The sequence below is a fragment of the Aphis gossypii genome, chromosome X, assembly GCF_020184175.1.
Source record: "Aphis gossypii isolate Hap1 chromosome X, ASM2018417v2, whole genome shotgun sequence".
Taxonomy (NCBI): Eukaryota; Metazoa; Arthropoda; class Insecta; order Hemiptera; family Aphididae; genus Aphis; species Aphis gossypii.
This window is the reverse complement of record NC_065533.1, coordinates 54,536,866-54,550,825: the sequence shown is the minus strand read 5'-3', so window position 1 is coordinate 54,550,825 and position 13,960 is coordinate 54,536,866. Positions and strand designations below refer to the sequence as shown.

The 13,960-nt window shown below is 27.0% G+C and overlaps 2 protein-coding genes across 3 annotated transcripts; both read left to right on the top strand.

Moving 5' to 3' along the window:
* Positions 1-1,637: 1,637 nt before the first annotated feature.
* LOC114130878 (glycerol kinase) lies at positions 1,638-9,743 on the top strand. The gene is made up of 13 exons (XM_027995948.2): positions 1,638-2,130; positions 3,244-3,324; positions 3,436-3,501; positions 3,688-3,946; positions 4,403-4,490; positions 4,732-4,879; positions 6,769-6,878; positions 7,447-7,552; positions 7,652-7,762; positions 8,127-8,383; positions 8,691-8,896; positions 9,085-9,213; positions 9,324-9,743. The coding sequence occupies exons 2-13, from the start codon at positions 3,271-3,273 to the stop codon at positions 9,425-9,427; spliced, it is 1,638 nt and encodes a 545-aa protein (XP_027851749.1). The 5' UTR covers positions 1,638-2,130; positions 3,244-3,270; the 3' UTR covers positions 9,428-9,743.
* Positions 9,744-10,204: 461 nt separating this feature from the next.
* LOC114130881 (52 kDa repressor of the inhibitor of the protein kinase-like) lies at positions 10,205-13,725 on the top strand. 2 transcript variants are annotated; one of them, XM_027995953.2, is made up of 4 exons: positions 10,205-10,951; positions 11,035-11,198; positions 11,487-11,579; positions 13,438-13,725. In XM_027995953.2, the coding sequence occupies exons 1-4, from the start codon at positions 10,854-10,856 to the stop codon at positions 13,485-13,487; spliced, it is 405 nt and encodes a 134-aa protein (XP_027851754.2). In that variant the 5' UTR covers positions 10,205-10,853; the 3' UTR covers positions 13,488-13,725. The 2 variants fall into 2 exon arrangements, with proteins under 2 accessions (XP_027851754.2, XP_050061291.1); XM_050205334.1 differs by lacking the exons at positions 10,205-10,951; positions 11,035-11,198 and adding an exon at positions 11,207-11,381 and having other exon boundaries at positions 11,460-11,579.
* The last annotated feature ends 235 nt before the right edge of the window (positions 13,726-13,960 follow it).

Genomic DNA, 13,960 nt, shown 5'->3' with positions numbered 1-13,960 from the left:
AGGCTTACAATACTTTAAATGACGAAGGCTATGTTCACATGACTGTGAACCATAGTCTTCATTTTAAAGATCCCGTAACAGGTGTGCACTCAAACACCATTGAGAGTGCATGGAGGCATTCGAAACAATCGATGTCTAATTATTGCCGGAAAAAGTCATTTTATGCTGGTTATCTAGCTAAATTTATGTTCACCAAACATTGTCGGTCACATAATTTGGACCCAACGACAGAGTTCTTCAAGCACGCTGGCATACTTTATCACGTGGATAATACGGAAGACCATACTTATGTCAACGGCGATGACGACGATGATGACAACGTAGACAGTGGCGACGGTGACGAAAACAGTGGCGATGATGACGATGAGAGTGACGACGGTGACGATGACAGTGGTGACGGACAAGACGAATAATTGTTAAATGTTTTTAAAATTAAATGTTAAATTAATGTAAATAAAAATTAAAAACACTTGTGATAATATTGTGACATGTAAATGAGGTATGGTTGTCCGAAAAATGATATCATGACTGATACCAGTGATCCAGCAGTGGTACCAATGTGAAAAAAAAAGTTTTTATAGTGATGCTCGCGTTGCTACTCGCATTGGGTAACCACCTTATAAATATAGCATATATGGGTAAAATCACGATGAATATGACAGCAGACAGCAGCTGCAGCAGCTAAGAACTTAATTGCGGTAACAGAATAATATAATATATTTAAAATATATAATTAAATTTTCAACCAAACTGCTTATTTAAGTAGGTTGTGAAAAAGGGTTTAACTTCACAGGCTTATAACTTGAAAACTAAGTCCGAGCCCCAAATTCTGTCTTCACTATCGTTTTTAGTATACCAAACTACATTGTTTCAAAAAAAAAAAATTACAAAAAAAAGGGTGTCCGGTAAAATATAAATATACCATAATACATAATAAATAAAATATATCAGATAAGTTTATTACCTACGGTTGTAGGTAGTCCGATTACAATAATGTTATGATCAAACAACGATTTAATAAATCCGCAGTATAGACGTATAAATTACGTAATATTTTATAATACCTACATCACCGTTCGCTTTAAATATTATATTTCATTATTTTATTATCATCATTTTTTTTTCCCCGTACACCGATTACATACATATTTACATCGTAAATTTCTTCAAATTGATAAACGCGTACAGGATTCTTTCACGGAATAGTAATAAATCATTATTATTATTATTATTCCGCTTGCGAGGTGGACCCATAAGTCCACCGCATTGTCTGCGTTTCTTTGTCGACGTGGACACAATAATAAATTATATTAAAAATAATAATAATATCGTCTCGTCGTCGTGAGTTCTTTATGAAAAACGACATTATGCTATACGATTATTATTATTATTTCGAATAACTCTACGCATAGATGGTATAGATAACGTTACACTGGTAACACGTCGTCTCAAGACGATGAATAATAATATCGTATAATATTATTTTAATACATTATACATTCAGAACGGAATAATATAAACGACACACACACACACAAACACACACACAGTCATCGTTGTGAGCAGGCTGCAGCTAACCCGTAAACGCTCGCGGTTATCTTATATCTATACGCGTGTATATAGATAACCGCGGTTGGTAATCGGTAGTGAGGGGGGAAAAAGAAAAGGAAAAAAGCCAAAAACACGACGGCCGGGTCGACAAAAAATACGATCGTGTGTTTGTGTTCCTTACATTTTTTTCAATAGGTACTACTGCTGCTACTGCGTCTGCTGCTACAGTGCTACTACTATTATTATTATTATTATTGTTATTTGGAAGGTATTGTCCTCGGGACCTAGGCCGAGATTTTATTTTCGCTAGCGGTGACATTCGTGTCGACGAGTGACTGAGTGAGTGAGAAACCGTATACACACAATTGTTGGAACCACTCGATTCAATCGTCGCCGAGACTCCGACCGCGAATAGTCGACTGGCAATCGCTAGGTACATGGAGATATTAGTTTGGCCCGACTCGACGTCCGTTACCCAAGTCTCTTTTGTGCGTGTCTCGCGTACGCCGTCGCCATTGCTGCGCCATCACAGATCGGGCACCTAACAGTCAGCACGCATCGTCGTTTCGCCTTCGTCGCGTGAGTATGATGGCGTTCGATTCGAACCGTACAGTATATCGAATGTACTTAGAATCTCTGATGCACACGTGATTCTTGATCGGTCTTGGGGCTTAGACGTTTAATATCGTGAACGATACGCGATTCGTTTAATGGTTCGCTAAAATCGAATAAGCCCATCTCGTTTGAGGTGTCTGGTTAATGATTAGCTATTGATTTGTTTAAATGTTAAGCGATTGTCGATGCGACTCCGTATAAGAGTGTTCGAATTTACGAAACAACGTTTGACGTTTCACAACGTCTTGCGCACTATTGTTTAATACCTATCTATTTATTATTTTATTCATTCGTGTATATTTTCAACAGCCTTGAGTTTAAGACAATGGCCAATCATTTTAAATGGTTATTTTTTCTAATATTCTGGCTTTTGAAATTAAACAAACTAGTTTTCAATAAATATTATTAATTCATTTCTTTCTAAATATATAAATATGTATGCTCTAAGAAACAGTAAAAATAATAATACTTACATATCTATTTACATAGGTTGAACATTTGACATTCTATACAATTTGATTTTTATGTTGATTATTTTCCTATGACATTTTAATGTATAAATCTAAATCAAATGAAAAAAAAAACATGCATCATAATTGATTTGGTCTTTAAAATTTCCTAACATGGCATTGTTGAGTATAAGAATTTGTGTATCCTTGTGATATTGTCATATTAAAATACTATTTCAACAATTATTTTGTAGCATATAAAGTTAATAGTCAAGTATAATTAATACTAATTATAGTAATTTATGATAATTGGAATAATATGAACATTATAAATATATATATATATATATAATATATTTATTTAATTATATTGGACCATTATTCATATGATAACAGTATGATATTATACAATGCATTAATTACAGTTTATCATTATTCCTGACCTAAACATTATTGAAATCGAATACAAATATGTAGTTATATTGGTCAATTATTTTAATATTTCTTTTTTATTGCCATTGGCTTCAAAATGTATAATACTAAGTAATTTTGTATCATATTCATTGTTAATAATCTTATAAAAATCAGAACACACATTCTAATTCATGGTTGTTTTGTTTATTAACAGTTAGATCAACGTCCATAGTTTGTTACAATGTCCAAAATACATAACTTAATCTGTTATAAGAAAAATAATACACAAAAATCGGTAGGTACAGTATTCATTGGAATATTTTAACTTTACTAATATGTTAATATACCAATAATTTGTGAATATTTGTCCTAATAATTTGTTATGTTTCATTTGTTTATATTAAAGATGTCTGCTGCTGAAGAAACATTTGTTGGTGCTATTGATGAAGGCACTAGCAGTACACGTTTTTTGGTATGTACTAAATATAATAATAATACAATTAATATTTCTTCAAAACTTATAAATTAACTTTTTTATTATTGCTTTAATATTCTTTAAAATAATAAAAAGAATTATATAGTTTATTATATGTTGTATACTACTACTAAAGGTTTATTTACTAAAAAAAACTCTAATTTAAAATTATATATTTTATAGGTTTTTTCATCTAAAACTCACATGCCAGTAGCCAGTCATCAAATAAGTACAACTAACATAAGCTTGCATGAAGGATGGGTGGAACAAGATCCAGAGGATATACTGATGAAAGTCAAAGAAACTGTAGCTGTAACATGCGAAAAACTCAAAATGATGAACATATTACCTTCAGCTATTGCTGCAATAGGTGTGACAAATCAACGAGAAACTACTTTAGTGTGGGACAAGTATACAGGGAAACCATTATACAATGCTATAAGTAAGTACATTTCTATACATCTAAGTAAACTTAATTAGTTATAAGTAGGGTTTAGAAGTTTTAGGAGTTGCATATTGTGCTATGTGTTTTTGATTTATAGTAGACCATGCTATACAATGGTAAGTTTAAAAATCAAACATTTAATCAATCACAAGTAAAGTGGTGAGAATGGTTTACTCGAAAAGTATTTTAGCCACCACTTGCTTAATTTTATTTTTAAATCATCAATATTCCCCATACCTTTATGAATTATAAATATTGATAAATGATAATAAATTCATTTTTTTATATTTTACATTTTTTTTTTTTTTTTTGTACATGTATTTTTATATTGTTTGTATATATTTGCATGCATATTTTGCACGTTTTAACTTCTACAACTTCTGAACCTTAGTTATAATAAATTTTATTTTGAAGTTAACAATATATAAATTTAAAATAACTATCATTTTATAGTATGGATGGACATGAGAACACAACCAATAGTTGATAGATTCATGAACAAAAGAATTCCTAACTGTCATACTCCGGATGAACAAAAAAGGTGAGTTGATTTAATATTTTTTTTATTTACCCAATAGTTTTATTCCGCTGAAAATATTTTCAACATAATTTGGTTTAATATTTACTATTTATCTCTTTTACTTTTCATTTTAAGATGAGTACCATCAAATAACAAAAGTTTATGTATTCTAATATAATCCATAATCTAATATGATACAGAGTTCTATTATTATATGCTAATACTAATATTTGCTTATATTTTTTTGTAAATTATTTGATAGACATTTACAATTCAAATGTGGTTTGACGATGAATCCATACTTCAGTGTATTCAAATTAATATGGTTAATAGAAAACGTACCTGAAGTTGCACAAGCTATTAAAGAAGAGAGGTGTATGTTTGGTACAATGGATTCATGGCTTATTTGGGTAATAACTAATAACCTAAATGGACTGTAATATAATATTGAAATAATGTAATCTAATATATTGTTACTATAATAGAAATTAATTTTGCATTAGTATGAATTTACAAACATTTAAATGCCTGCATTTTTATGAAAAACTTTAAAAATACAAGTTAGTTTTTTTTAGCTTTTATTTTTAATTATAGCTCAATAATTACATTAATACAAAAGTTATAACATTTTCTATTCTATTGAATGTTGGACAAGCAGATATAACTTGTAACTAATTGTTAATATTTATTAATTTTACTTTTATTAATGAGTATTAATTGGATTTATTCGCATTTAAAATCATATTATGTGCACTAAAGAATTTGCATTCATGCACCAAAAATTCAATTAGGTATATTTAATAAAAATGGTTATAATATTTATAAAATTTAAATTACAGCAATGTATTATTATTATTTTATAACTAATAATAATTTCTAAAAAAATAATAGTAAAATGCAAAAAAAAATATTGTAAATATTATAACTGGATGTATAGACTTTAAATTGAATTATATTATTTTCACTAAATTGGTAGTTTTTATCAAAATGTTTCAATTTTATTTTCTCAAAATGTTAAATAATTTTTTTTTTTTTAAGTTATAAAATAGGGGAATGTTTTTTAAAAAGACTAAATATTGTTAAATATATTTCAAAATCTGTAAATGTTGAAATATACTTAAAAGTAATTTATTTTAATCACATTTTTACCAAACTTATTGCATACTTACTTATTTATTATTCAGTACAATCAGTCAGTAGAAATATGTAAATCCATACAAATCCAATCCCCGATTATGAATTACACCTCTTATTTATGTTACTTGCTACCATCAAAGTATAGGAATAAACTTTTTATCAATTATATAGTAAAAAAAAAACAAGTCAAATTTTTATTTACAATTAATTAATACTAGATATAATATTAAGTACCAAATTATTCAGAAATTAAACTAAATAAATATAAAACTCACAAACTTGGTTTGCAACTCAACAGTCCATGTATTTCTTTTACTGATAAAACTGAATTTCTGGGCAGTATTTTATATAATCATATCTAGCAATAAACAAGGACATCTGGCCATTTGTTTTATTTAACTGTATTTATACAAATTCTCAGTTATCATAATTAAAATGTTTATATCTAATTGCTTTCATGTTACTACATGTATTGTAGCTATTAGCACAGTCTTGTGTGGAATTAAAAATAATATCTGTTTACTTACTAAGTCCTTAGTCCATACAATACTTATAAGTAATACTATTTAATATGTAATATTATTATTCATTATTCATTTTAATATCAGTCAATAAATTCATAAAAATAAAATAATAATAATAATTACATGCCTAATATCATTCAACTTTAACTGTTATTTTGATTTCACTTAACAATTGTATTGTATAAAAGCATAATCTAACAAAACAAACTCATTTATCTGTAAACAGTGAAAACAGAGTTAAAAAATCAGTAGTAAGTTTCTAAAATTTTGTATAGTTAGTTAGTACTTACTAATATTTAACCAAAACATTTTACAGTTCTGAAATTTTGCTTTTACTCAAAAAGCTATTGTTAACACTTTAATTTATAGAAATTCTTTATAGATCTTCTTTGTAATAAAAGCTTTACTCTGTTTACTAAAAGACAAAATTTAACTTCAATAGCATATAAATAATAATAAAAAAAAATAATGTATTAATTTTTTCTATTATTATGAATAATATTAAAAACTATTAATATATCTCTTTGATCTTTCTTAAGTTTGATTCATTATTGTTTTTAAATAAATTAAATACAATCTTTGAAAAAAAACTAATTGTACTGACTTATTATTAAGTAGTATTTATTTTCTGTTTGTAGAATCTTACAGGTGGTGTAAATGGTGGAGTTCATATAACTGATGTTACTAATGCTTCTCGGACCATGCTGATGAATATTCATTCATTAAGATGGGATAAGGCTTTGATTAGGTATGTATATTACGTTTAAATCAGTGGTTTCCAACTGGTGTGCTGTGAAAATATCTATTTATTGTTTTATAAGTATGTATTGACCAATATTATAATCGGTATTCAGTGATATTATACAGATTTGTGTGCCGCGAAAATTTTGTTTGAAATAAAGTGTGCTATTATTAAAAAGGTTAAAAACCACTGATTTAAAATTTTAAATAGATTTTATAATAGTATGTCCATTTATGTTTACAGCAATATAAATATGAATATTAATTGTTTTTCTTAAGTTTTGATAATTAAGAGGCTAATATTTGTTTGTTTTAAATTTAAATTTTACTTAGTTTTTTTTTCTTTTTGAATATTTTATAAGTTAAATTTTATCTGTACTAACCTAAAAACTGTTAAAAATAAAATAATTTACCAAAAAAATATTGAATTTTGAGTATTTAAAAAATGTGAAGTAAATTGTTTCTTCCTTCTTTATAATTATTTATTATTTTTAAAATAATCAATAAAGTATGAGCATGAAGGTATTATAATTTTTTTACTTTGAATAATTTAATATTATTGTAATTTATTTCAGTTTTTTTGAAATACCCAGTGGACTATTATTCCCTGAAATAAGAAGCTGTTCAGAAGTATTTGGTCGTATGACTGATGGACCACTTATAGAAACACCAATATCAGGGGTAAGAAATGAATTAATTTTAATTTTAAAACTTATATCACCCTCTATGTGCCTTTTCACTTTTTATTGATTTATTGTTTTTATTAATATATTATATTAGTGCATTGGTGATCAGCAAGCTGCACTTATGGGTCAGATGTGTTTCTTGGCAGGCCAAGCCAAGTGTACATTCGGAACTGGGTGTTTTTTATTATACAACACTGGTCGCAAGGTAAACATAATTTGTTTTATTTTTTCAAATTCAAAATAAAAAAAGCTAAACAAAATAAAGACACTTAGTATTGAGAGATTAGTTCTGCTTTGCTTGCTTTAATAAGAGTTATGTTGGTATTTTATTGAAAGCAATGATAAATTACTACATAAATACTCTGAGTTGTTCAGTAAATATGTCAATTTCTAAGAATTTGGTCATAATTCTTGTATATATTAAATAAATTATAATAATAGATTCAATTTTACTTCATAAAACTGCTTTTAACCTAAGCCTAGTAAAACTAATTTATTTTTGATTCCTCTATATTAAAAAATAAAAGTGTCATAAAAATAAAATTAAAAATCTATTTACGTTTATTCAGCCAGTGATTTCTACTCATGGTCTTTTAACTACCGTGGCTTACAAAATGGGGAAACACACCGATCCCATTTATGCGCTGGAAGGATCTGTAGCTGTGGCTGGATCTGCTACTAAGTGGTTGAAAGATAATCTATGTATCGTGGATAGTTACAAGAGCATGGAGGTAATGGCTGATAGTGTGGAAGATACAAATGGCATTCATTTTGTTCCTGCTTTTTCCGGACTTTATGCGCCGTACTGGAAAAGTGACGCACGTGGGTTAGTAGTATAAAAATAAATATTTATTTTTGTCGAACAACTTACAGTCACTGTTAAATAGATCCCTATTTTATTGAATTTGAACAATATTGTATAAGTTGAATATTGATTTTTGCTGCATAAAGGACAATAAAATATATTTATTAAATTAACTTAAAAATGTATATATATTATATCAAACTATTATTATTATTTTATTTTATTTTTTTTTGTAAGTATTTAGTAGTCATTTTACTATCTCATAAATTCAACAAAAATTGAAGAATAAAAACTGAGTTAATTTAATTTAATCTTTTTTGTTTAACAGTACAATCACAGGATTAACTATGGAAACAACAGATGCACATTTAATGCGAGCTACTCTTGAAGGAATCTGTTTCCAGACTAAAGATGTTATGCAATCTATGCAGTCAGACACTGGCCATCCCATTACAGCATTGAATGTAGATGGTGGTATGTCTACTAGTGATACATTTTTGAAGATTCTCACAAATGTTTGTTGTCTTCCTGTTGGTAAGTTACTCAAATCACAAGCACTGGCTACCTCTAGTTCTCCACACATCAAATCATTCTTTTACTTAACTTTATTTTACTATACATATTTTTACAAAATTGCATACTTTAAATAATTTTGACTGATTATTTATTTGCTATAACTATAATAGAGCCCAACTAATATTTATATTTGTTTATTTAAACAGTGCGCCCTAAAATGGTGGAAACTACAGCTTTAGGTGCTGCTTTGGCAGCTGGTTTTGCTATTGGCATATGGAGTATGCACAGTGTTAAATCAAACTGTGACACTTTTATTCAGACTTTATCAGAAGAAGGCAAGTATTTACTTAATTAGATATTTTATGATTGTTATAATAATTATTGCAAGTTTTTAAATATACACATATTAAATAATAATTAAAATTTAATATTTTCTTCTGTTTAGAACAAAAATCAGAGTATGTTTTGTGGAAAAAAGCAATAGATCGCAGTATAGGTTGGAACAAAGACGATGAAGAAAACGATTATGATGACTTTGCTGGTTTTTAGCCATTTATAAAAATCAAAAGTTGAATTATAAAATGTGTATGTGAATTTTATTACTATTGTGTTCAAATTAAAAGTTTATTGTAAAGTGCTAAGGCACATAGATTTAAAAGCAATATTTTATGTAATGTTTTATAATAAAATGTTTAAAAACTTAAAAATATAAGTATAAAAATAAAAATATTTTATTTAAAAAAAAATTTATATTTTTTGAAATTTCTAATGAACGATAATTCAGTTTAATTACTACCTATGCTAGAGTTAGTAAATTGTCAACATTTTGTAATCCAGGTTGAATAAAAAATTCATGTCTCATTAATATGTTGTTATTTATAATATAAAACTTATTTTTTCTAAAGATCAAATTAGGATATGTTTTATCTTATAACAAAAATGTCAAACATAAATTTGATATTTAAAAACATTTAATTCAGATCTCCTATTTAATTGGAACTTAACTTCCTTGCCTAATATATATATACCTATATTTTGATGTGTTTTTATTCCGGTTTATTAGTGGATTTATTTTTCACAATAGTTCAGTGTTTTGTTAATTTTTATGGAGTACGAGTAACATGAGCCATCTTCAATTTATTTCTGTTTTGATTTGATTAAATTCATTGTAAAAATGAAGTGACACATATATTAAGAGTATAGAACAAGTTATTATTCTTTTTTTTTTTCAAAGAAAAAAAAAATCCAAATAAAAATGTTATAATAATAGTTTTTTAGAAATGATAAAGAATTAATTCTCATTTAATGCAATATTTAATAACGAAATATAAGTGTATAATACAAATTTAGACGATACTTATCACCCCTAATCTAGTGACTGTGTTCCTAATCTAAGCGACTAAGCATAGTAAAACCAGGCCACGGACTAAGATTAACAGGACTGGAAACGAACAATACTGCACAATATAATGAAAAGATCCACATCTATTATGGAAAGTCAACGAGCGATTGTGGCGCCATCTCCTAGTCAACCAGGCTCTAGACAATTTTAAATGTTATCAATAATGAGCGACCATTTTTCTGGAGGAAAACACTATTATCAATGTTTTGTGATAATATTGTTTTGATATTTATTTGTTATTATTCTGTGTCACAGACAATAAAATATGTCCCTTGATTCAAACGGGACAGGTAGCAATTTTCGTTAAGGGTTCACAAAATGCGGAACCCTGCTGATCATATTTTAAAAAACACGCTTTTTAATTCCCAGCCTAAACTGTGAACCCCTAGTTTGATTAAAATCGTCACCTGGCTCGTCAGTATCGAAGGAAATTGTTGTTAATTCTAAGGGTCAATCTTTTGAGGTTGGACTCGTGAAAGTTTCGTGTTGTATTGTTATAACCAATAAATTTATTCTTTGTGTATTTCTGTTGACTGTCAGAATTTGGTCAGTTTTTCACTTTGTCACTTTATTATGGTTCTGATATGTATGGTTAAAAGTTGTATAAACTCCAAAACCACTACAAGGGAAAAAAAATGCAGCCTTTTTAGAGTGCCCAAAGATTTGGATCGGTAAGTAATTTATCAAAACGTCATAATGATTATATTAATTAATTTTTAAGAAATAGCTTCTTATAAAATAAATTAATTTATAGGTCTAAAGAATGGTTAATGAATTGTGGAAGAGAAGATTTGATTTTTAAATCTATTGTCAACCTTAACAAAAGTTATAGAGTTTGTATGAACCATTTTAAAAATAATATGTTTTCAAATCCAGAGAAAACTCGATTATTGATTAGCGCTGTGCCTACTCAGTTTGGTAATTTTAATTGTTGTTTTATTTATTCATTATAATCTAGAATCTAGATATTAGGTTAATTTTTATAAATTGTTTGCTAATATTTAATTTTTTTAATTTTGGTAATGCAAACAACCACATATACTTCTTCTGGCACTTCACCAATTGTTAATCATACAATGGATTTTAATTCACCATCTACCTGTAAGTTTATACTTGTATTTTTTACTATTTACTACATTTATAAGGTCTAATTCAACATTTGAAAATATTTTTATGCAGTAATGTCAATCTTTACTACAAGTGTAGACGAACAAGTAGATAAACCAAGTTCAAACCCAGTATTAACACAAACTACAAAGGACTTGACTTTAAACACCCCAAGGAAATCTAAACCTAAAGGTAAATTAAGTAAACTTAATAAAAGATGTACTATTCTTGAAAAAGAGGCTGAAACTTAAACAAAACAAATGAATGAAACCATGTCATCAATTTTTATGATGTTGTGATGTACATTTATCACCCAATTTATCTTTAATTGTAAAAAGTTTTGTTAAAATAGCCACTAAGAAACCTCAAGGTTATCGTTACTCTAAGGAACTTAAACAATTAGCTCTTACTATCTATTTTTTCGGACCCCAAGCTTATAAGTTTTTAAAAAAATTTTGCAATTGCATAGCACAAGAACATTGCATAGGGTTACTGAGAAGATAGACATAGGACCCGGGTTAAATAATGTCATTTTTGAATCATTAAGTTTTAAATAAAATAATTTGAAAGTGGATGCAAAAGGTTGTGTTTTGTGCATTGACGAAATGGCAATAAAAACCCATCTTTTTTTTAATTTGTCAAAAGATTATATAGTTGGGTTTAATAGTTCTTTTGAGCAAAAAACATATGAACCTGCAAACTATATATTATGTTTTATGTTAAGAATTTTAAACTATACTAGGAAACAACCAGTTGCTTATTTTTTTTGTTAATAATAGTTGTAGTGGTCTACAGTTGAAAAATGTAATATATGCGGTAATTTCTAAAATACAAAGTATTTCTTTAAATATAATAGGGTTTTAACAAGTGATCAGGGGTCAAATTTTGTTGAATTTGGAAACAAAATGAATATTTCACCTCAGCATCCCTACTTTTTTGTAAACCAAAAAAAAATATTTAAAATTTTTGATGTCCCCTTCTTATTAAAATCATCTAGAAATAACTTTTTCAAGTACCATTTAACGTTTTTGAGTGGTATAACAGAAAAAAACATTTAGTTAATTTTTATAAATCTGATCAAGGTCTTAATCGTCTTGCACACAAATTAACTGATGCATACAAACCTAAGTCATTTTCAAAAAATAAAAATGTGGTACACTAATCAAAATTTTAGTGCAACCGTAGCAGCAGGTATGCGGACTTCTATTGAAAGTGGTGTATTGTCATCTACTGCTGAAACAACTATTATGTTTATAGATTATATGGACAAATTATTTTATATCTTATATTCGAAACCTAAAGAAGGAAGTAAGGACTTCAATCCACCATTTAAAAACACTACATCCCAAATACAACACTTAATTTACATGTTAGATGCTTTTAAATGTATGCGTGTTTAGGAAACCAAAATTGTAAATGGTGAATTAGTGTCTAATGATGGTAAACATAGAATTAAATTTTTAAAGAGATGTTAAATCACTTTAAATTCTTTGTTACAATTATGGGATGACATTGATAAACCCCTTCAATATTCACTATGTACTTATAGATTGAATCAGGATTGTTTAGAAAATCTATTTGGTAGTTTTCGCAATCAAAATGGCAATAATGTGAATCCTACCCCTATTCAATTTTTATGGACATTTAAAAAAAGTTTTTTTTAAAATTATTTTAAGCATTTTAAGCATATAAATAAAAATGTTCTTTCTGCTCCAAGAAAACATCATAAACTTGATATTCTTTCTCATTTGTAAATTATAATGTATTCATATATGTATAATATGTCATAGGCTGTATGGAAAATTAGTCTTTTTACAAAAAAAACTTATTTTCTCTATGGCCTACGACATATACAATATTTAATACATTACAATTTACAATTATGAAAGAGGTTCAAATAAATTAACACTACAATTAATATCAGGAATTGTAATGTTTTATATAGGTATTGAATTTATTTATTTAAAGCAATTTCATGTAGATATATAGTATATGATTTAAGCATTATAGAAAAATAATTTTGTAATATTTTTCATGTGAATACTTGTAGTGTTGCTGCGAGTATTGTGGAAAAAAAAAGAAAAAAAAGAAAATTCATAATATAGTTCATGTAAGTAAATTAGTACCTATATATTATTGTAATACGACTAAGAATTAAACACTTTTGTAACAATTTAATACTAAGAAAATACTTATTTTTTTATAAATTAACTATACCTTTATAATTATTTGAATATTTTAGAATAACTATTGATTATGTAAAAATTATAATAATTATTTTGTATTATTTTTTAAGTAATTACTTTAAGCTGTAATGTGAAAAAAAATCAAAACCTATTAAATAAATATTATTTGTAATAAATTGTATGAAGTTATTTATTTTATCTTTTTCTTTTATTATAACCACTCAAATCACAAAATATATTTTTCTTCAGAATTTACTCAATTCTGTGATACTTGTTAGTATAAGTAGAGTTATTAAATCAAAAAATGATATTTGGATAATTTACTTATTTACTGGAACATAATATTTTTTATGGTATATGGTCATACTGATTTCCTCCAAAAAATTG

Coding starts and splice junctions, on each gene's coding strand:
- LOC114130878 (XM_027995948.2), top strand. CDS start 3,271: ATGTCCAAAATACATAACTTAATCTGTTATAAGAAAAATAATACACAA. Junction 4,491..4,731: donor ACTCCGGATGAACAAAAAAG/GTGAGTTGATTT, acceptor ATTATTTGATAG/ACATTTACAATTCAAATGTG. Junction 7,553..7,651: donor TAGAAACACCAATATCAGGG/GTAAGAAATGAA, acceptor ATATTATATTAG/TGCATTGGTGATCAGCAAGC.
- LOC114130881 (XM_027995953.2), top strand. CDS start 10,854: ATGGTTCTGATATGTATGGTTAAAAGTTGTATAAACTCCAAAACCACT. Junction 11,199..11,486: donor CGCTGTGCCTACTCAGTTTG/GTAATTTTAATT, acceptor CTACAAGTGTAG/ACGAACAAGTAGATAAACCA. Junction 11,580..13,437: donor AAGGAAATCTAAACCTAAAG/GTAAATTAAGTA, acceptor GAATACTTGTAG/TGTTGCTGCGAGTATTGTGG.